At 39.6% G+C, this 23,090-nt stretch overlaps 2 protein-coding genes across 5 annotated transcripts in view; both read right to left on the bottom strand.

The window, feature by feature from the left end:
• LOC306883678 (protocadherin gamma-A11-like) overlaps nucleotides 1-23,090 on the bottom strand; it is a gene marked incomplete at its 5' end in the record, with an annotated part of 142,632 nt that overhangs the window by 59,926 nt on the left and 59,616 nt on the right. The gene's annotated exons all lie outside the window — the stretch shown is intronic.
• On the bottom strand, nucleotides 42-22,884 carry LOC306883184 (uncharacterized protein; the record flags this gene model as incomplete). The annotated part of the gene is made up of 7 exons (XM_079438306.1): nucleotides 42-104; nucleotides 1,493-2,869; nucleotides 6,367-7,703; nucleotides 10,449-11,816; nucleotides 14,278-15,623; nucleotides 17,573-19,965; nucleotides 20,521-22,884. 7 exons carry the CDS (start codon nucleotides 22,882-22,884, stop codon nucleotides 42-44), a joined length of 10,248 nt encoding a protein of 3,415 aa, XP_079294432.1.

The following is a 23,090-nucleotide window of genomic DNA, read 5'->3' as shown; positions in this document are numbered from 1 at the left end:
GACCAAGGAATGAAGATTCAAGCAAAGAACAAATCAATCAATCAATCCAAGAAGCTGGAGAAAATGGTGTGCATAACCAAAGCGACAAGAACCAACAAAAGTGTCTGTAATTCCAGAAAACGGATTATAAACTCAGTATCTCCGTGATTTGTGTTTTCTCTCTTCTCCTCAGACTGTGCTCTCAGCTTCTGTCTCTCTCTAATAATATGGAGATGATGGGGGTTGAACTGCAGCAGATCTGCTCTCTAAACTGACATATTGACCAACAGCGGCACTATGAGTCCAGTCTGATGAACTACAGAAATAACCTAATAGACCCCGTTTTCCCCCTTACACTACGAGACATGTTATAGAATTATTCCACATTGTAAAAATCATTCAAATACAGCTGTTGCGATTGTCAATCAAAATACAATGATCTAAAAATTTGTAAATATTGTATGACTTCCTTTAAACAAATTGTGAAAGTAACAACAGCAAAAAATAAATAAATAAAAACAAAAAATAAATAAATAAACAACAACAATATTAATATTAATAATAATAATAATAAAACAAAATAAACGGAAAAGGGCTAGATATTGAATTAGCACAAATGTATGTGTGCCCTTAACGGAATAATAGAGAAACGTGAAATATATGCATATGAGCGAATAAGATACTTTTAAATTCTAAACATATTGAAAGACTGGAAGGAAGCAGAAGTTCTAGAAGATATGCTTCAATGAACGGAGGTAAGGAAAAAATAGGCAGAAGAACACAAGACTGAACTTTTCAGCACCACGGCCAGTTACCATTACTGAATTTGATTTCTGCTGCTCTTCACAGGTATGAAAGAAAACATAAAAAACGAATTTTGGGTTTACGAACTTTAAAATATGGATAAGGCAGATAAAACCACTTTACATTACAGCAGACACGGCTGAAATAATCATCTTTCTTAAGACCGGAAATTATCTTAAAAGTAGCAACACGAGATTCTTCAGATTATTTAAAAACTGATAAAATACTTTTGATTTACATAACTATTGTACAAACACCTCACACTAGAATAATTATGGAAAAACGCAAAATCACAACTATTATTTGATAAATGATATGTTATACATATTAAAGAAAAATATTAAAAACAAATAATTTGGGCAAGGTACATTAAGATTAAAGAACCCATACATGACCAGGAAAAAAAAAAATCCCTTAACAGGAAATGGAACAAATATTGCATTAAAGCACCAAAGCTAAAACGAGTTTAACAAAATAAATACCAAAGAAGCAGAAAACCCACGTTAGAACATTAACACAAGAAAACAAATAGCATGGAAATGCTTTAAACTACAGCAACGATGCCATCATGAAAACAACATTGACTATGTGAGTAGCAACTTGCTTGTTATTGTATGCAAAAATTGAAACATTTAAGATGACGGTTTGAATGCTTTTGCAGTCTAAAATGTTGTAAGCTGCTACACAAACTGTAAATAAAATTTCTCACCTGATCATCAAGTTCTTCACTGATCAGTTTTCCTATTTGCGCATGCGTGAGTGTCTGTGTTCCATTACTGTCCAGACTAATGATGCTTTCACTGCAAGGTCTGCCGTATTTCAGATCACTCTTTCTGGAGTCAGTGGTTCTGCAAACCTCATAATTGTACACGTGCTGTAAAGTTCCTGTGCCTCCTACGTCTGCGTAAAGAGGCGGATAATACGGAATAACTGGAAGATTCGCTCCAGATTTGTAAAACATTCGCTCGCGTCTCCATCTGTAGCATTTAACTGACAGTATGGCGATGATAGACACGATAAAGAGAAACGAAACTACAGCCAAGGCCAAGACCAGATAGAAAGTCAGGTTGTCGTTGTAGTCCTTGTCGTGCGTAAAGTCAGTGAACTCCGAGAGCACTTCAGGGAAGCTGTCCGCCACCGCCACGTTAACATTGACTGTAGCTGATCGAGAGGGCTGACCGTTGTCCTCCACTACAACAGTGAGTCTTTGTTTCACAGCGTCTTTATCTGTCACTTGGCGCACAGTTCTTATTTCTCCATTCTGTAAGCCCACTTCAAACAGCGCCCTGTCTGTGGCTTTCTGCAGTTTATATGAGAGCCAGGCATTCTGTCCAGAGTCCACATCAACAGCCACCACTTTAGTCACCAGATAACCCACATCTGCAGAACGAGGCACTATTTCAGCCACCACAGAAGCGCCTGACTGGACCGGATACAGAACCTGAGGCGCGTTGTCATTCTGGTCCTGAATCCTTATTTTCACGCTCACGTTGCTGCTGAGAGGAGGGGACCCTCCATCCTGCGCTTTTACGAGGAACTGGAAATCTTTGATCTGCTCGTAATCGAAAGATCGCACTGCGTGTATGACTCCACTATCAGCACTAACGGACACTAAGGAGGAGACGGGCACTCCGTTAACCGACGAGTCCTCCAGTATGTAAGACACACGGGCATTCTGGTTAAAATCTGCGTCTCTGGCTCTGACTGTGAATATGGAAAGACCCGGTGTGTTGTTTTCTTGAACGGAGGCCTCATACGAGCTCTTGTCAAAGACAGGCGCGTTATCATTCACATCTGATATCTGTAAGGAGAGAGTGACGCTGCTGGAGAGAGAGGGCACGCCCTCATCAGCGCACGTCACACTGATGTTATACTCAGACTCTCGCTCTCTGTCTAAACCACCATCCGTGACTAAACTGAAGAAATTGGCATTTGTCGACTTCAAGGTAAAAGGAATGTTCTCAAGAATTGAACAATCAATTTTACCATTTTCTCCTGCATCTGGGTCTTGAGCGTTTATCACGGTTACAACAGTTCCAGGATTAGAGTTTTCTGATATTGTGGTTAATTTAGACATGATGTTGATCTGTGGTTTATTGTCATTTATATCAATCACATCCACATCGATTTTACAAGAATCAGTCAGACCCCCGTCGTCGCTGGCCTGCACGTGAATTTGATAGTGGCGAGCTTTCTCATAATCTATATTCCCTGTTACTCTCACCTCACCGTTTGTTTCGTTAATTTCAAACAAATCCGGAACATTGTCGAGGGTATTTGTAATAGCATATGTAATTTTGCCGTTAGATCCCTCATCCAAATCAGAAGCGCTTACAGTCATCACAGCTGTGCCTTTCAGAGCATTCTCGGTGATACTCGCTTTATATGTTTTATGAGTAAAAACAGGCGCATTATCATTGACATCTAAAACAGTAATATGTATCTGCGCAGTACCAGACAATTGTGGATCACCTCCATCTATCGCTGTCAGAACCAGAGACAAATGCTCTTGCTTTTCACGATCAAGAGGTTTTTGAAGAACCATTTCTACTAGCTTACTACCGTCTGCCTGACTCTGTAATTTTAAAGAAAAATTATCAGTAGGCTTTAATATATAAGTCTGAAGTCCGTTTATTCCGACGTCTAAATCCATCGCTCTCTCTAAAACAAAAACTGCCCCAGTCGCAGCTGACTCACTAATTCTGAATTTAATCTCAGCTCGTTTAAAAGATGGCGAATGGTCATTTATATCAGTAACTTCGACTGTAACCGAGTAAAATTCTATTGGATTTTCTAAAATAATCTGTAAATGTAGCGCGCAAGGCGTTGTCTGTCCGCACAGCGCCTCTCGGTCTATTCTCTCTTTGATAAGGAGGACTCCTCTTTCTTTATTCAACTCGATGTATTCCGCGCTGTCTCCTGTATAAATACGCGCTTTACCCGATTTCAGTCTCTTTAAATCTAAACCCAAATCCTGCGCTATGTTCCCGACTAAAGAGCCTTTCGCCATTTCCTCAGGAATAGAGTAACTGACCTGCCCGAGAGCCGAACTGAGAGAGAGAAACCAAATAAACAGCAGTACTTGCCGCGCCATTGTTCTGTCAGACATTTTGCAGAAGACCACGAAAAGAAGATTAAGGCAGAAAGCAAATGAATCAGTCTTAAACAGATGAAATAATGTATAAATCCAAACTGACAAAAACTAAGAAAGTCTGTAATTCCAGAAGTATATTGAATGAGTATCTCCGTGAATTCTCTTCTCTCTTCCACTCAGACTGTTCTCTCTGCTTCTGTCTCTCTCGATTACTAATATTGAGATGATGGGGGAGGAACTGCAGCAGATTTGCTCTGTAAACTCACATGTTGACCAACAGCGGCACTATGAGTCCAGTCTAATGAATTACAGAACATGTAAAATTAAGAACGCTGTATCTCAGTGTCAGGCATGTCCGAGAAAAGCAAATTAATAAAGTCCTGAAGTATAAAAACAACAAATATCTCATCACAAATCTGTATAAAATGAATTTAATGAATTTATGTAAATAAAATTAAGGAAAAATACAAATAATTTGGTGTCTCCTCAATTGTGTTTAGGCCTCTTCACATGCAGGGGCGTAGCCATCATTTCAGAAGTGAGGGGGGACAGAAATGTAATTATACACACACATATATATATATATATATATATGTGTGTGTATGTTTTTTTAATAAGTTTCTTCTGCTCATCAAGCCTGCATTTATTTAATCTAAAATACAGTTTTGCTATGTACAACTGCTTTCTATTTGGATACATTGGAAAATGTTATTTATTTCAGTGATCAAAGCTGAATTTTCAGCATCATTACTCCAGGCTTCAGAGTCACATGATCCTTCAGAAATCCTTCTAATATGCTGATGTGCTGCTCAAGAAACCTTTTTTAATTATTATTATTATTTAAAACAGTTGAGTAATTTTTTTTTTCAGGATTCTTTGATGAATAGAAAGATCCAAAGATCAGCATTTATCTGAAATAAAAAGCTTTTATAACATTATACACTATACCATTCAAAAGTGTGGAGTCAGTATTATTATTGTTTTATTTTATTTAGGAAAAGAAATTATAGAAATCAATAGTTTTATTTAGCAAGGATGGTTTAAATTGATCAAAAGTGATGATAAAGACATTTATAATGTTACAAAAGAGTTATATTTCAGATAAATGTTGTTCTTCTGAACTTTCTATTCATCAAAGAAACCTGGAAAAAAAACATTCTCAGCTGTCTTCAACATCATCATAATAAATGTTTTTTTGTTTGTTTGTTTTTTGCAGCAAATCAGAATATTAGAATGATTTGTAATAGAAAACAGTTATTTTAAATAGTGAAAATATTTCAAAATTTTACTGTTTTGCTGTAGGCCTACTTTGGATCAAATAAATCCAGGCTTTCTGAGCAGAAGAGACTTCTTTAAAAAACATTAAAAATATTAATGTTCAAAAACTTTTGACTGGGCAACTTTAATTTTTTCTCTTATTTCTAGCTTTTAATTGGCTTAGAAATCAGATACACTGCTGGACAATAACCAATAATAATCAGTTATTAATATACTACAAACACTTTTTTTGTCCCATGAGGCAGAATAGTTTCTATACTGTAATGAATGCTATGTCAATTAGCACTGCATTGTTCATATACTTTATTTATTACCTGGAGATGACTTGAAAAAAAACAAATAAACCATATATCGTCGCAATCGCAAATCCAAACTCGTCGTTTTTTTCTGTTTTCATCCATTTCATATATTAGGAATTTCATGGAGCAACTTTCTGCGCGAGAGCGCCCTCCGGCTTCGAGTATGAATGGACACACACTGCATGTAATGAGCGTCTAGCGCTCCGCGATGCCTTATTCTGGGTCCGAATAAAATATCAGGTCATGCAACAGACTAACATGTCTCTTTGAATTTAAATCTATATTTATTCACACCGGCTCTTGAAAACCTTTATGCCAACACACTTGGCCGAAAAAGTGCGGGGGACGAATTTACGTGCTATTAAGTGTGTGTGTGTGTGTGGGGGGGGGGGGGGGGGGGGGGGGGCACACATCCCCCGCGTAATCTACGCCCATGCCTCTTCATTATCAACATCAATAACCGATAAAGGAATAAATACCTAAAATACAACTATGAACAGGAAGACAAACCAATAAGATTCTGATATATATATATATATCTTCTGTTTTAAAGAGATGCATCAAAGCAGATGAGGCAAATCACCTTGAGCATTTCAGGACCATGGTCAGAGACGCGAGCCGCTAAACAGAGTGTCTCACTTCATGACCAAAAATTAATTAAAAACAAAAAAGCGAAAATCGTGCAGGGAAAAATGTTATCACTACAAATTAAGAATTGTACATAAGATAACGATATACTGAGGACAAGTGGACAACGGACAAAACTTATATGTAAGTGACTGTGCCACAGTACTTCAGAATATTATAAATATGACAAACTATGAGAAACAATGTAAAGTAACTTTATAAATTAGCTATAAAAATATTTCTCACCTGATCATCACAATCAAATTTATTTTTTTCTCTTTGCACATGCGTGAGTGTCTGTGTTCCGCTGCTGTCCAGACTAATGATGCTTTCACTGCAAGGTCTTCCGTATTTCAGATCACTCTTTCTGGAGTCAGTGGTTCTGCAAACCTCATAATTGTACACGTGCTGTAAAGTTCCTGTGCCTCCTACGTCTGCGTAAAGAGGCGGATAATACGGAATAACCGGAAGATTCGCTCCAGATTTGTAAAACATCCGCTCGCGTCTCCATCTGTAGCATTTGACTGACAGTATGGCGATGATAGACACGATAAAGAGAAACGAAACTACAGCCAAGGCCAAGACCAGATAGAAAGTCAGGTTGTCGTTGTAGTCCTTGTCGTGCGTAAAGTCAGTGAACTCCGAGAGCACTTCAGGGAAGCTGTCCGCCACCGCCACGTTAACATTGACTGTAGCTGATCGAGAGGGCTGCCCGTTGTCCTCCACTACAACAGTGAGTTTTTGTTTCACAGCATCTTTATCTGTCACTTGGCGCACAGTTCTTATTTCTCCATTCTGTAAGCCCACTTCAAACAGCGCCCTGTCTGTGGCTTTCTGCAGTTTATATGAGAGCCAGGCATTTTGTCCAGAGTCCACATCAACAGCCACCACTTTAGTCACCAGGTAACCCACATCTGCAGAACGAGGCACTATTTCAGCCACCATAGAAGCGCCTGACTGCACCGGATACAGAACCTGAGGCGCGTTGTCATTCTGGTCCTGAATCCTTATTTTCACGCTCACGTTGCTGCTGAGAGGAGGGGAGCCTCCATCCTGCGCTTTTACGCGGAACTGGAAATCTTTGATCTGCTCGTAATCGAAAGATCGCACTGCGTGTATGACTCCACTATCAGCACTAACGGACACTAACGAGGAGACGGGCACTCCGTTAACCGACGAGTCCTCCAGTATGTAAGACACACGGGCATTCTGGTTAAAATCTGCGTCTCTGGCTCTGACTGTGAATATAGAAAGACCTGGTGTGTTGTTTTCTTGAACGGAGGCCTCATACGAGCTCTTGTCAAAGACAGGCGCGTTATCATTCACATCTGATATCTGTAAGGAGACAGTGACGCTGCTGGAGAGAGAGGGCACGCCCTCATCAGCGCACGTCACACTGATGTTATACTCAGACTCTCGCTCTCGGTCTAAATCACCATCCGTGACTAAACTGAAGAAATTGGCATTTGACGACTTCAAAATGAAAGGGATGTTCTCATTAATTGAACACTGAACTTTCCCGTTTTCTCCCGAATCAAGATCCTGAACATTTATCATTGTAACCACCGTCTCAGACGCAGAATTTTCAGCTATCACGTTTGTTTTGGACATAATATTGATCACTGGTTTATTATCATTGATATCAATTACATCAACTATGATTTTACACGAATCAGTCAGACCACCATGATCACTTGCCTGAACGCGTAGCTCATAATTGCGAGCTTTTTCAAAGTCTACTATTCCGACCACCGTAACTTGACCATTGTCTTTATCTATTTGAAATAACTGCTGAGCATCGTCTTGCATGTTTGCAATATAATACTCTATTTTATTATTTACACCCTCATCTGCATCAGTTGCGCTCACCTGTGACACTATGGTGTCTTTTGGCGCATTCTCTGTTACAGTCGCTTTATAAACTGACTGCACGAAAACAGGAGCATTGTCGTTTGCGTCCAAAACCGTAATATGAATCTCTATACTGCCAGACAACTGAGGATCTCCTCCATCAATAGCTATTAGCACTAATTTTATATCATGCTGTTTTTCACGATCTAAAGGTTTTTGTAGAACCAATTCAACATTTTTCCCGTCTCCTTGTTGATTTTTAAATTTAAGATTAAAATTATCAGTAGGTTTTAGCGTATAGCTTTGTAGGCCGTTGATTCCCACATCGAGATCTACAGCAGGCTCTAACATAAATTTAGACCCTAAAATAACTGATTCTCTTATTCTAAAAATAACAGTACTCTTTATAAAACTTGGAACGTTGTCATTAATATCTGTTATTTCAACTGTAACACTAAAAAACTCCATCGGGTTTTCAAGAATAATCTGAAAATGTAGCGCGCAAGGCGTTGTCTGTCCGCACAGCGCCTCTCGGTCTATTCTCTCTTTGATAAGGAGGACTCCTCTTTCTTTATTCAGCTCGATGTATTCCGCGCTGTCTCCTGTATAAATACGCGCTTTACCCGATTTCAGTCTCTTTAAATCTAAACCCAAATTCTGCACTATGTTCCCGACTAAAGAGCCTTTTGCCATTTCCTCAGGAATGGAGTAACTGACCTGCCCGAGAGCCGAACTGAGAGAGAGAAACCAAATAAACAGCAGTACTTGCCGCGCCATTGTTCTGTCCGACATTTTGCAGAGGACCACGGAAAGAAAATTACGGTAGAAAGCAAATAGATCCAAAAAACTGGAGGAAATCGTGTATATCCAAAGTAACGAAAACCAACAAAAAAGTCAGTCATTTAAAAAAAAAAAAGGATGGTAAATACAGTATCTTCGTGATCAATATTCTTTCCTCCTCCTCAGACTGTGCGCTCAGCTTATGTCTCTCTCTAATTATATGAAGATGATGGGGGTGGAACTGCAGCAGATCTGCTTTTTAAACTGACATATTGACCAACAGCGGCACTATGAGTCTATATGGATGAACTACAGAAAATTAAAAATTAATGAGCCTTCATCTCTGTGTTAGACATATCTAAGAAAAGCAATTTACTGAACAAAGTACACAATTAAAAATAATAATAATAATAAATAAATAAAGGCGAATGTGCATTACACTAAAAACATCTAAGAGATAAAATGATTGTGTGAGTTTGTGTAAAAAAGATTTAAGGTAAAAACTGAAACAAATACATTTCTTGTTCCCTCAGTGTTTTGAACAGGTCCTATACGCGTGTCCATTCATCAGAGAGACAGGGAGAAAAATCTAAAATATAATTGAACACATACCAAGTATCTGAAAACTAATGAAAGGTTGTATAGATTAACTGTGAACAGGAGGACAGCACAGACAGAGAAACTGCAGAAAAAAACGGTCAAAAAACACGGTCTACTGTAAAGTGATGCGTCAGTATACATGAGGGAAATGACTGCCTCGCTGCATTTCAGGACCATGGTCAGGAAAGCTGAAGTTTCTTATTTCATGACAAAGTAAAACAGTCCTGAAGAAAAAAAAAGTTGGTCAAATAGGAATTAAAAATGCCACCGCATGTTAAATCGCTAGCCTATATGTGACCCTGGACCACAAAACCAGTCATAAGTCGCTGGGATATATTTGTAGCAAAAGCCAAAAATACATGGTATTGGTCAAAATGATTGATTTGTCTTTTATGCCAAAAATCATTAGGACATTAAGTAAAGATCATGTTGCATGAATATATTTAGTAAATTTCTTACTGTAAATATATCAAAACTTAACTTTTGATTAGTAATATGCATTGCTAAGAACTTAATTTGGACAACTTTAAAGGCGATTTTCTCAATATTTAGATTTTTTTGCACCCTCAGATTCCAGATTTTCAAATAGTTGTATCTCGGACAAATATTGTCCTATCCAAACAAACCATACATCAATGGAAAGATTATTTATTCAGATGATGCATAAATCTCAATTTCGAAAAATTGACACTTATTGTCAATGGTTTTGTGGTCCAGGGTCACAAATATCAGTTACAGTGTGCCATTTTACGTCGGACCTAAAATTAAAAATAATAATAATAATAATAAAAACAAAAAAACCTAATATATAAAAAATGATAATAATACAAATCAACTTCTACTTAATGCATAACATTTTTCTTTCTATTTTTTCTTGGCTGTAAAAAATATGATACGAATAAAAAAAAGAGAATAATTATTCGAGTAATAGAAATGCAGAAAATACACAACTATAAAAACTGACCAAACTATAAGATCACCAAAATACACCATTATTTAACTGTCAACTACTCAAAAAGAAAAAAAAAGACAACTAATCAGCGATACTGTCAAAAGCTAAAGCAAAATGATTAATTATGAGGAACGTTTTAAATACCAACATAAATTAACTGTAATTATATTTCTCACCTTATCACAATCATCAAAGTTCAGCGTCTCCCTGTGCGCATGCGTGAGTGTCTGTGTTCCGCTGCTGTCCAGACTAATGATGCTCTCACTGCAAGGTCTTCCGTATTTCAGATCACTCTTTCTGGAGTCAGTGGTTCTGCAAACCTCATAATTGTACACGTGCTGTAAAGTTCCTGTGCCCCCTACGTCTGCGTAAAGAGGCGGATAATACGGAATAACTGGAAGATTTGCTCCAGATTTGTAAAACATCCGCTCGCGTCTCCATCTGTAACATTTGACTGACAGTATGGCGATGATAGACACGATAAAGAGAAACGAAACTACAGCCAAGGCCAGGACCAAATAGAAAGTCAGGTTATCATTGTAGTCCTTGTCGTGCGTAAAGTCAGTGAACTCCGAGAGCACCTCAGGGAAGCTGTCCGCCACCGCCACGTTAACATTGACTGTAGCTGATCGAGAGGGCTGCCCGTTGTCCTCCACTACAACAGTGAGTCTTTGTTTCACAGCATCTTTATCTGTCACTTGGCGAACAGTTCTTATTTCTCCATTCTGTAAGCCCACTTCAAACAGCGCCCTGTCTGTCGCTTTCTGTAGTTTATATGAGAGCCAGGCATTCTGTCCAGAGTCCACATCAACAGCCACCACTTTAGTCACCAGATAACCCATATCTGCAGAACGAGGCACTATTTCAGCCACCACAGAAGCACCTGACTGGACCGGATACAGAACCTGAGGCGCGTTGTCATTCTGGTCCTGAATCCTTATTTTCACGCTCACGTTGCTACTGAGAGGAGGGGAGCCTCCGTCCTGCGCTTTTACGCGAAACTGGAAATCTTTGACCTGCTCGTAATCGAAAGATCGCACTGCGTGTATGACTCCACTATCAGCACTAACGGACACTAACGAGGAGACGGGCACTCCGTTAACCGACGAGTCCTCCAGTATGTAAGACACACGGGCATTCTGGTTAAAATCTGCGTCTCTGGCTCTGACTGTGAATATGGAAAGACCTGGTGTGTTATTTTCTTGAACAGAGGCCTCATATGAATTCTTGTCAAAGACAGGCGCGTTATCATTCACATCTGATATCTGTAAGGAGAGAGTGACGCTGCTGGAGAGAGAGGGCACGCCCTCATCAGCGCACGTCACACTGATGTTATACTCAGACTCGCGCTCTCGGTCTAAATCACCATCTGTGACTAAACTAAAGAAATTGGCATTTGTCGACTTCAAAGTGAAAGGGATGTTCTCGTTAATTGAACACTGAACTTTCCCATTTTCTCCCGAATCAAGATCCTGAACATTTATCATTGTAACCACCGTCTCAGACGCGGAATTTTCAGCTATCACGTTTGTTTTGGACATAATATTGATCACTGGCTTATTATCATTGATATCAATTACATCAACTATGATTTTACTTGAATCTGTCAGACCACCATGATCACTCGCTTGAACATTTATTTCGTAACTGCGAGCTTTTTCAAAGTCTATTAATCCGACCAATTTAACTTGACCATTATCTTTATTTATGCCAAATAACTGTCTGGCATCACCCTGCCTGTTTGCAATAGAATACTCTATTTTACCATTTATCCCCTCGTCGGGGTCATTTGCGCTCACTGTTGAAACTACAGTGTCTTTTGGCGCATTCTCTGTTACAGTCGCTTTATAAATTGATTGCAAGAAAACAGGAGCATTGTCGTTTACGTCTAAAACCGTAATGTGAATCTCTATACTGCCAGACAACTGAGGATCTCCACCATCAATGGCTGTGAGCACTAATATCATATCATGCTGTATTTCACGATCTAAAGGCTTTTGAAGCACCATTTCGACATTTTTCCCATCTCCTGGTTGATTTTTAAATTTAAGATTAAAATGTTCAGACGGTTTTAGCGTATAGCTTTGAAGGCCGTTGATTCCCACATCGAGATCTATTGCAGGCTCTAACATAAATTTAGATCCTAAAACTGCTGATTCGCTAATTCTAAAAATAATTATACTCTGCTCAAAACTGGGAGTGTTGTCATTAATATCTATTATTTCAACTGTGATGCTAAAAAATTCCATCGGGTTTTCAAGAATAATCTGTAAATGTAGCGCGCAAGGCGTTGTCTGTCCGCACAGCGCCTCTCGGTCTATTCTTTCTTTGATAAGGAGGACTCCTCTTTCTTTATTCAGCTCGATGTATTCCGCGCTGTCTCCTGTATAAATACGCGCTTTACCCGATTTCAGTCTCTTTAAATCTAAACCCAAATCCTGCGCTATGTTCCCGACTAAAGAGCCTTTCGTCATTTCCTCAGGAATAGAGTAACTGACCTGCCCGAGAGCCGAACTGAGAGAGAGAAACCAAATAAACAGCAGTACTTGCCGCGCCATTGTTCTGTCAGACATTTTGCAGAAGACCAAGGAATGAAGATTCAAGCAAAGAACAAATTAATCAATCAATCCAAGAAGCTGGAGAAAATATATCCAAAGTGACAAATAGTAAAAAAAAAGTATCTGTAATTCTTAAAATAAGGATTATTAATACAGTATCTTCGTGATTTGTGTTCTCTCTCCTCCTCAGACTGTGCTCTCAGCTTCTGTCTCTCTCTAATAATATGGAGATGATGGGGGTGGAACTGCAGCAGATCTGCTCTCCAATCTGACATATTAACCAACAGCGGCACTACGAGTCCAGTCTGATGAACTACAGAAATAACCTAATAGACGCAGTTTTTTTCCTACACTACGAGGCATGTTTTAGAATTAACTCCATACTGTAAAAATAAAATACATCTCTTGCGATTGTCAGTAAACATACTATTATCTAAAAATGAGCTATGCTTGCATGATTTCCTTTAAACAAATTATAAAAGTAACAAACAAATAAACTAATAAATAAAATAAAGTGAAAAGGACTAGGAATTGAAATAGCACAAACTTAAGTGTGCGCTTAATGGAATAGTAGAGAAAAACTCGAAATATATAAATATGAACGAATAGGATACTTTTAAATTCCAAGCATATTGCCAAACTGGAAATACGCAGAAGTTCCAGAAAACATGCTCTAGCGAAGGGAGGTAGGGGGAAAAAAGGCAGAAGAATCCAAGACATAAACTTTCAGCACCACGGCCAGTTACCACGAATTTGAATTTGAGCTCTGCTGGTGTTTACAAGCATATATGAAAAATCCTCAAAATAGTCTTCAAAAACGCATTGTGGATTTAAAAACTGTAAAATATGGATAAGGCAGATACACCACTTAACAGAGTAGAAAGATGGTTATTGCAGGCGTTTCTGAAGACCGGAAATGTTTTAAAGTATCAACACGAGATTCTTCAGATTATTTTACCGACCAAATATTTTTAGAATCGCATAACTACACATAAACCACACAGATTACAATGTATATATATATATAATACCTATTACTTGATAAATTATGTACTGTATTAAAGAAAGTGATAGAAAACAAATAAGTTGGGGAAGTTACATATAGGAGGTTGAAGTACGCATACATGACCAGGTAAAGCTGGAAATGGGCCAAATCTTGCATTAAAAGCACTAAAGCTAAAACCAACGTAACAAAATAAATACAAAAGAAGCAGAAATCTCACATTGGATCCGAAAAATTAACAAAATAAAATAAACAGCAAGGAAACAAGTCAAACTACAGCAACGATGTCATAATGAAAATTACAGCCAAATTGTATAAGAAGCTAGTTGCTTGTTGGATCTGAAACATTTAATGTATAAACGATTTGAATGCTTTTGCAGTCAAAAAAAAGAAAAAAAAAAAATGTTGTTAGCTGCTACACAAACTGTAAATAAAAATTCTCACCTGATCACCAAAGTCTTCATTGATATGTTTTCCTCTTTGCGCATGCGTGAGTGTCTGTGTTCCGCTGCTGTCCAGACTAATGATGCTCTCACTGCAAGGTCTGCCGTATTTCAGATCACTCTTTCTGGAGTCAGTGGTTCTGCAAACCTCATAATTGTACACGTGCTGTAAAGTTCCTGTGCCCCCTACGTCTGCGTAAAGAGGCGGATAATACGGAATAACTGGAAGATTCGCTCCAGATTTGTAAAACATTCGCTCGCGTCTCCATCTGTAGCATTTGACTGACAGTATGGCGATGATAGACACGATAAAGAGAAACGAAACTACAGCCAAGGCCAAGACCAGATAGAAAGTCAGGTTGTCGTTGTAGTCCTTGTCGTGCGTAAAGTCAGTGAACTCCGAGAGCACTTCAGGGAAGCTGTCCGCCACCGCCACGTTAACATTGACTGTAGCTGATCGAGAGGGCTGCCCGTTGTCCTCCACTACAACAGTGAGTCTTTGTTTCACAGCATCTTTATCTGTCACTTGGCGAACAGTTCTTATTTCTCCATTCTGTAAGCCCACTTCAAACAGCGCCCTGTCTGTGGCTTTCTGCAGTTTATATGAGAGCCAGGCATTCTGTCCAGAGTCCACATCAACAGCCACCACTTTAGTCACCAGGTAACCCACATCTGCAGAACGAGGCATTATTTCAGCCACCATAGAAGCGCCTGACTGCACCGGATACAGAACCTGAGGCGCGTTGTCATTCTGGTCCTGAATCCTTATTTTCACGCTCACGTTGCTGCTGAGAGGAGGGGAGCCTCCGTCCTGTGCTTTTACGCGGAACTGGAAATCTTTTATCTGCTCGTAATCGAAAGATCGCACTGCGTGTATGACTCCACTATCAGCACTAACGGACACTAACGAGGAGACGGGCACTCCGTTAACCGACGAGTCCTCCAGTATGTAAGACACATGGGCATTCTGGTTAAAATCTGCGTCTCTGGCTCTGACTGTGAATATGGAAAGACCCGGTGTGTTGTTTTCTTGAACAGAGGCCTCATATGAGCTCTTGTCAAAGACAGGCGCGTTATCATTCACATCTGATATCTGTAAGGAGAGAGTAATGCTGCTGGAGAGAGAGGGTACGCCCTCGTCAGCGCACGTCACACTGATGTTGTACTCAGACTCGCGCTCTCGGTCTAAATCACTATCTGTGACTAAACTGTAGAACCCATCTGGCGAAGATTGAATGACGAATGGAACATTTTCATTTAAGCGACAATTAACTTTGCCGCTCTCATTCGAGTCTACGTCTTGAATATTTAATATGGCTAAAACCGTGCCAGATTTTGAATTCTCTGATATTTGGCTTGATTTTGAAATAATATTAATAGTGGGGTTATTATCGTTTCCGTCAATAACGTCAACAATTACTTTACACGAATCAGTATGACCGCCTTCATCTCGTGCCTGCACATCAATTTGATAATACTTACTTGTTTCGTAATCTATGCTCCCAATAAGCTTTACAACACCAGCATCAGGATCTATTTCAAAAATCTCTGCCGCTTTGTCCGTAGTACTTGAAATTGAGAATGATATTCTACCATTTGAACCTTGGTCAGCATCAGAAGCATCAACCGTAGTTAAAACTGTGCCTTTTGGAGCATTTTCAGCTATGCTAGTTTTGTATACGGATTGTGAACACACAGGTGCGTTATCATTAGCATCTAAAACTGTAATATATATCTTCATTGTACCCGACATCTGGGGCTCGCCTCCGTCAAATGCTGTTAAAAGTAAAGAGAGATGATCATTTTTCTCTCGATCTAATGGCGTTTGGAGAACCATTTCGACGGCTTTATTTCCGTCGGGAAGACTCTGATATTTCATAACAAAATTATCTGTCGGTTGTAAAGAATAACTCTGCAGACCATTTCGACTGACGTCATGATCAATAGCCCTCTCCAAAAGAAATCTGGCTCCTGATGAAGACAATTCATTAATTTCAAATCTCATCTCAGCTTTACTAAACATTGGTGCATTGTCATTAATATCTGTAACCTCAACTGTAACGCGGTACAACTGCATAGGATTTTCGAGAATAATCTGGAAATGTAGCGCGCAAGGCGTTGTCTGTCCGCACAGCGCCTCTCGGTCTATTCTCTCTTTGATAAGGAGGACTCCTCTTTCTTTATTCAGCTCGATGTATTCAGCGCTGTCTCCTGTATAGATACGCGCTTTACCCGATTTCAGTCTCTTTAAATCTAAACCCAAATCTTGCGCTATGTTCCCAACTAAAGAGCCTTTGGACATTTCCTCAGGAATAGAGTAACTGACCTGCCCGAGAGCCGAACTGAGAGAGAGAAACCAAATAAACAGCAGTACTTGCCGCGCCATTGTTCTGTCCGACATTTTGCAGAGGACCACGGAAGAGAAGATTAAGGCAGAAAACAAATTAATCCAAAAAGCTGGAGAAAAATCAATAAAATATCCAAAGTGAAAACTGGTAATAAAATCTGTAAATCCTAAAAAATTATAATAAATACATTATCTCTGGGATTTGACTTATTTCTTCTTCTCAGACTGTGCTCTCAGCTTCTGTCTCTCTCTAATAATATGGAGATGATGGGGGTGGAACTGCATCTGATCTGCTCTCTAATCTGACATATTAACCAACAGCGGCACTATGAGTCCAGTCTGATGAACTACAGAAAATGAATACACGTATACCTCGTTATTATTTCAGACGTCTATCATTCCAATCGCGACACATTAAAATAAAATATACAAATTTAAAAAAGTAAAAAAAGATACATTTAATAATATATTAAATATATACACTATAAATATATTAATTAACATACTTTTGGACTGCAATAAACTTCTGGAAAATAAATATGTGGTTGGCTATTCTTTAAATTGTCATGTATGCCTAATTAAAAAATAGGATTTGTTTTTATTAAATAGAAAAAAAATAAAAACATTTACGATAACAAATTACAAAATATGTAAAAATGTAAGCAACATGAGAAAACTATACTTCTATAAGGGAGAAAAACGGACTGTCATAAGGAGGAACGTCCCACTGACAGTATTTCAGCACCATGGTCAGTGAATCAAGACATTTTCTACACAACGGTTTTATACAATGAATATATCTAAAACGACAAAATGGGGTGTAGTTTCACTTTGAGAATTACCTTACTTGGTATCAAAAAAGCGTGTTTACAGCAAAGCACACAAACTGTGGACTTAACAATAGTCCCACAAATAGATTTCATATATGTAAACACACACAAAACATCTAATAGATACCAATATATAAATCTCACCTGATCATCGAAATCTTGATTGGTTGGCTTTTCTCTCTGAGCATGCGTGAGTGTCTGTGTTCCGCTGCTGTCCAGACTAATGATGCTCTCACTGTAAGGTCTGCCGTATTTCAGATCACTCTTTCTGGAGTCAGTGGTTCTGCAAACCTCATAATTGTACACGTGCTGTAAAGTTCCTGTGCCCCCTACGTCTGCGTAAAGAGGCGGATAATACGGAATAACTGGAAGATTCGCTCCAGATTTGTAAAACATCCGCTCGCGTCTCCATCTGTAGCATTTGACTGACAGTATGGCGATGATAGTCACGATAAAGAGAAACGAAACTACAGCCAAGGCCAAGACCAGATAGAAAGTCAGGTTATCGTTGTAGTCCTTGTCGTGCGTAAAGTCAGTGAACTCCGAGAGCACTTCAGGGAAGCTGTCCGCCACCGCCACGTTAACATTGACTGTAGCTGATCGAGAGGGCTGCCCGTTGTCCTCCACTACAACAGTGAGTCTTTGTTTCACAGCATCTTTATCTGTCACTTGGCACACAGTCCTTATTTCTCCATTCTGTAAGCCCACTTCAAACAGCGCCCTGTCTGTGGCTTTCTGCAGTTTATATGAGAGCCAGGCATTCTGTCCAGAGTCAACATCAACAGCCACCACTTTAGTCACCAGATAACCCACATCTGCAGAACGAGGCACTATTTCAGCCACCACAGAAGCGCCTGACTGGACCGGATACAGAACCTGAGGCGCGTTGTCATTCTGGTCCTGAATCCTTATTTTCACGCTCACGTTGCTGCTGAGAGGAGGATTTCCTCCGTCCTGCGCTTTTACAACGAAACTAAGCTGTTTAATTTGCTCATAATCAAATGAACGAACTGCGTGTATTACACCATTCTCTGAGTTTATGGATACATAAGAGGAAATTGACGCTCCACCAATTTGAGTATTTTCTAAAAAATATGTCACTCTGGAGTTTTGATTCCAGTCTAAATCTCTCGCAGTTACACTACATATGGACAATCCTGGTTCGTTATTTTCAAGAAGGTGTGTTGAATAGCTACTTCGATCGAAAACTGGCGCGTTATCATTGATATCAGAAACCTTAAGGCGTAGTGTCGTTGAGCTCGAAAGTGCAGGTGAACCTGAATCGGTCGCAATCACTGTTATATTATATTCTGACTGAGTTTCACGGTCAAGAAAGGCATCTGTGATCAAATTATAATAGTTCGAGAGGGACGATTTGATACTGAACGGGAGGTTTTTATCAATATAACCCATAACCTGTCCATTTCTTCCTGAGTCGGCGTCCTTTACATGAATTATTGCAATAGTAGTACTTGGAGGCGAATCTTCTGATATAGGGCTCGAGAGCGACATTACGTTTATCGCAGGTGCATTATCATTAATGTCGATTACATCAATTATAAGTTTACTTGTACTTGTCAGACCGCCTTGGTCTTTAGCCTTAACTCTTATTTCAAACCGTTTATCTTTCTCAAAATCAACATCACCTATGACAGTTATCTGACCTGTATCCTCGTCAATGTTAAAAATGTCTTTAAATTGTTCTTTTATATCAGAAAACGAATAAAGTATTTGTCCGTTTGTACCACTATCTGCATCCGTCGCATTTACAGTGATTAGAGGAGTACCTTTTTCAGCATTTTCCATCACAGATGCCCTATAGACTGTCTGGTTAAAAACAGGTGCGTTGTCATTCGCATCTAAAACAGTAACATCTATATTAACAGAACCAGATCTCTGCGGGTTTCCACCATCTACAGCGATCAGCTTCAGGGATAGATGAGGATGTTCCTCCCGGTCTAACGCTTTATCAAGAACCATCTCAACGTATTTACTGCCGTCTGGGTTTGAGTTTTGTTTAAGAACAAAATAATCATTTCGTGAGAGAATATAATTTTGCAAAGAATTCAGTTCTACGTCAGGGTCATACGCCCTTTCTAAAGCAAAACCCGAACCAAGAGCTGCTGATTCACTTATTTCAAAACTCATTTTATTATTTTCAAACACCGGAGAATTATCATTAACATCAGTGATTTCGACAGTAACCTGGTGCAGCTCCATTGGGCTCTCTAGAATAATCTCGAAGCTAAAGCTGCATGGCGTGATGTCGCCGCAAAGCTGTTCTCGGTCTATTCTCTGACTCACGACTAGAATCCCTTTGTCTGTTCTAAGCTCTGCATACTGGGGGCTTTCTCCGGTAACGATACGCGCTCGACCCGTTCGAAGCCTTTTCAAATCGAGCCCCAGATCCTGTGCTACATTACCAATAAGCGAACCTTTACTCATTTCTTCAGGTATAGAGTAGCGGATTTGAGAGATGACAAAAGGAATGTAGCACGAGATGAAAAACAATACTTGCCACTGCGGTTGGAAGAAAACACGCCATCGAGCGCATCCACTTCGATAAAAATGCTTAACAGCCATACTGATTAGCAAGAAAGTTCACCATTAATATTCCAATATGATTGAATAATTTTCCAAGACAGACGTACAAAAACGTTTTGCATTCGTCTGGAAGAAAAAGACAAAGACACCTTCTCACCAACCCGTAACGACTGAAACAGAGTCGTCTGCTGCGTCACAGCGCGCACTGATGGGGTGGTGCCATGGTTTACTGTGAGGCAAGTCAACTGCACATAAAGTATTTCACTGACCAACAGCGGCCCTTAGAGTCCAAAATAAGCATTAACAGAACGCATACATTTAAATAATAAAAAGAAAATATATATGTAAATCGACAAGCAGCGTTGTCCACTAACAAGGTGCTGACATATATACAAACTCCGCACAAACATGTAAAGACAAATGAGTAAAATGATGCACATGTCCAAAGTTTCAAGGTTTACCACATAACATATTACATTAACTGAGTACATAGCAACAACAACAATAACAATATTAATAATAATATCTCACCTCTACCGGCGAATCTAATTCCTTCAGCATGTTTTTCTCGCTGGGCGCACGCTGCACTGTCAGTGTAGAATTAGGATCCACTATCAACACGTTCTGACTTGCAGGTCTGACAAATTTACAGTCACTCCTTCTGGAATCGGTCGTTCTGTAAACCTCATAATTATAGGCGTGCTGCAGAGTTCCTGTGCCAACAGTGTCTGCATAACGCGGTGGATAATACGGAATAATTGGAAGATTGGACTTGTAATACAGTCGAGATTGCCTCCACCTGTAGATTTTAACAGATATTATGACGACCAAACATGTTATGAAAAGAAATGAGACTGCGGCCAAGGCCAGGACCAGATAGAAAGTCAGGTTTTCGTTGTAGTCCTTGTCGTGCGGAAAGTCAGTGAACTCCGAGAGCACTTCAGGGAAGCTGTCCGCCACCGCCACGTTAACATTGACTGTAGCTGATCGAGAGGGCTGCCCGTTGTCCTCCACTACAACAGTGAGTCTTTGTTTCACAGCATCTTTATCTGTCACTTGACGAACAGTTCTTATTTCTCCATTCTGTAAGCCCACTTCAAACAGCGCCCTGTCTGTGGCTTTCTGCAGTTTATATGAGAGCCAGGCATTTTGTCCAGAGTCCACATCAACAGCCACCACTTTAGTCACCAGATAACCTACATCTGCAGAACGAGGCACTATTTCAGCCACCACAGAAGCGCCTGACTGGACCGGATACAGAACCTGAGGCGCGTTGTCATTCTGATCTTGGATGAAAATTTTCACAGTTACGTTGCTACAAAGCGGAGGAGATCCGCCATCCTGCGCTTTAATTGTTATTTTAATGCTTTTGATCTGTTCATAATCAAAAGAGCGCACTGCGTGTACAACTCCGCTCTCAGTGTTAACAGAAACATACGTTCCTACAGGAGACCCGCCCAAGTCACTTTCTTCTAGAATGTAAGATATATGAGCATTCTGATTTTCGTCCGGGTCACGAGCTCTGATTGTAAGAATAGAAACACCAGGGGAATTATTCTCTAGCAAGTATGAATTATAAACACTCTCCTGAAAAACTGGGGGATTATCATTAACATCAGTTACTTTCAAATGAAATGTTTTTCTGCTTGTCAGAGGCGGCTTTCCGGAATCAGTGGCGATGACAGTGATGTTATATTCTGACAACTTCTCACGATCTAAAATAGCATTTGTGACTAAAGAATAATAATTTCTTAAAGTTGATTTTATTATAAAATCGTCAGATCCTTCGACACAACAATCGACTTTGCCGTTATCATCAGTGTCTGAGTCCTTAACATTTATTATTGCAATTGTGGTATCAGGTGGAGCATTTTCAGATACTGTACTCGAGAAAGACATTGTATTAATGACAGGCGCATTGTCGTTTACATCAATGACCTCTAATGCAATTTTACTAGAATCAGTCAATCCACCCTGATCCCTAGCCTCGACTGTAAGTTCAAATTTAGCATCTTTTTCATGATCAATTTCTCCAGCAACAGAAACAATACCAGTGTTACTGTCAATGTTGAATAACTGAGCAGCGGGCCCCTTTTGTTTGTAGAAATTGTACGTTATTCGCCCATTTAAACCAGCGTCTGCATCTGTGGCGTTAACGGTAGTAATGTAAGTGCCCTTCGGTGCATTTTCCATCACAGATGCCCTATAGACTGTCCGGTTAAACACGGGTGCGTTGTCATTCACATCTAAAACAGTAACGTCTATATTAACAGAGCCAGACCTCAGCGGGTTTCCGCCATCTACAGCGATCAGCTTTAGAGATAGATGAGGATGCTCCTCCCGATCTAACGCTTTCTGTAAAACCATTTCCGCGTATTTACTGCCGTCTGGATTCGAGTGTTGCTTTAAAACAAAATGATTATTAGGCGATAAAATGTAATTCTGCAGTGAGTTCAGGCCTACATCATGATCATCTGCGCTTTCCAATAAAAAGCGTGAGCCCAGTGTTGCAGACTCGCTAATTTCGAATTTTAATTCTTTGTTCTGAAAGGAAGGCGCGTGATCATTTTCATCCAATATTTCGACAGTAACCTGGTGCAGCTCCATTGGGTTCTCTAGAATGATCTCGAAGCTAAAGCTGCATGGCGTGACGTCGCCGCAAAGCTGTTCTCGGTCTATTCTCTCACTCACGACTAGAATCCCTTTGTCTGTTTTGAGCTCAGCGTACTGAGTGCTTTCTCCGGTCACGATACGCGCTCGACCCGTTCGAAGCCTTTTCAAATCAAGCCCCAGATCTTGTGCTACATTACCTATGAACGAGCCTTTCTTCATCTCCTCCGGAATCGAATATCGTATCTGTCCTCTTGCAGTGTATATATAACAAGAAAATATCATCGATAACAGCCACATCATTTTCCATCGCCAAGATCGATGACCCCACTGAACCATAGTCACAAGGTTAACAAATTTTACATCCAATCAATTAAAAAGTTTAGATGTAGTCCAAGATGCCGTGAGAAAAAATAAATACAATGAAAAATGTTTTGCAAACCTTGGTGCCTCGTGCACGCAACTCTGAATAAAAATGTAGAGACAGCCTT

This window comes from Barbus barbus, assembly GCF_936440315.1.
Source record: "Barbus barbus genome assembly, chromosome: 17".
NCBI classification, from domain to species: Eukaryota; Metazoa; Chordata; class Actinopteri; order Cypriniformes; family Cyprinidae; genus Barbus; species Barbus barbus.
Note: the sequence above shows the minus strand (reverse complement) of the source record. Positions and strands in the feature narration are given on the sequence as shown.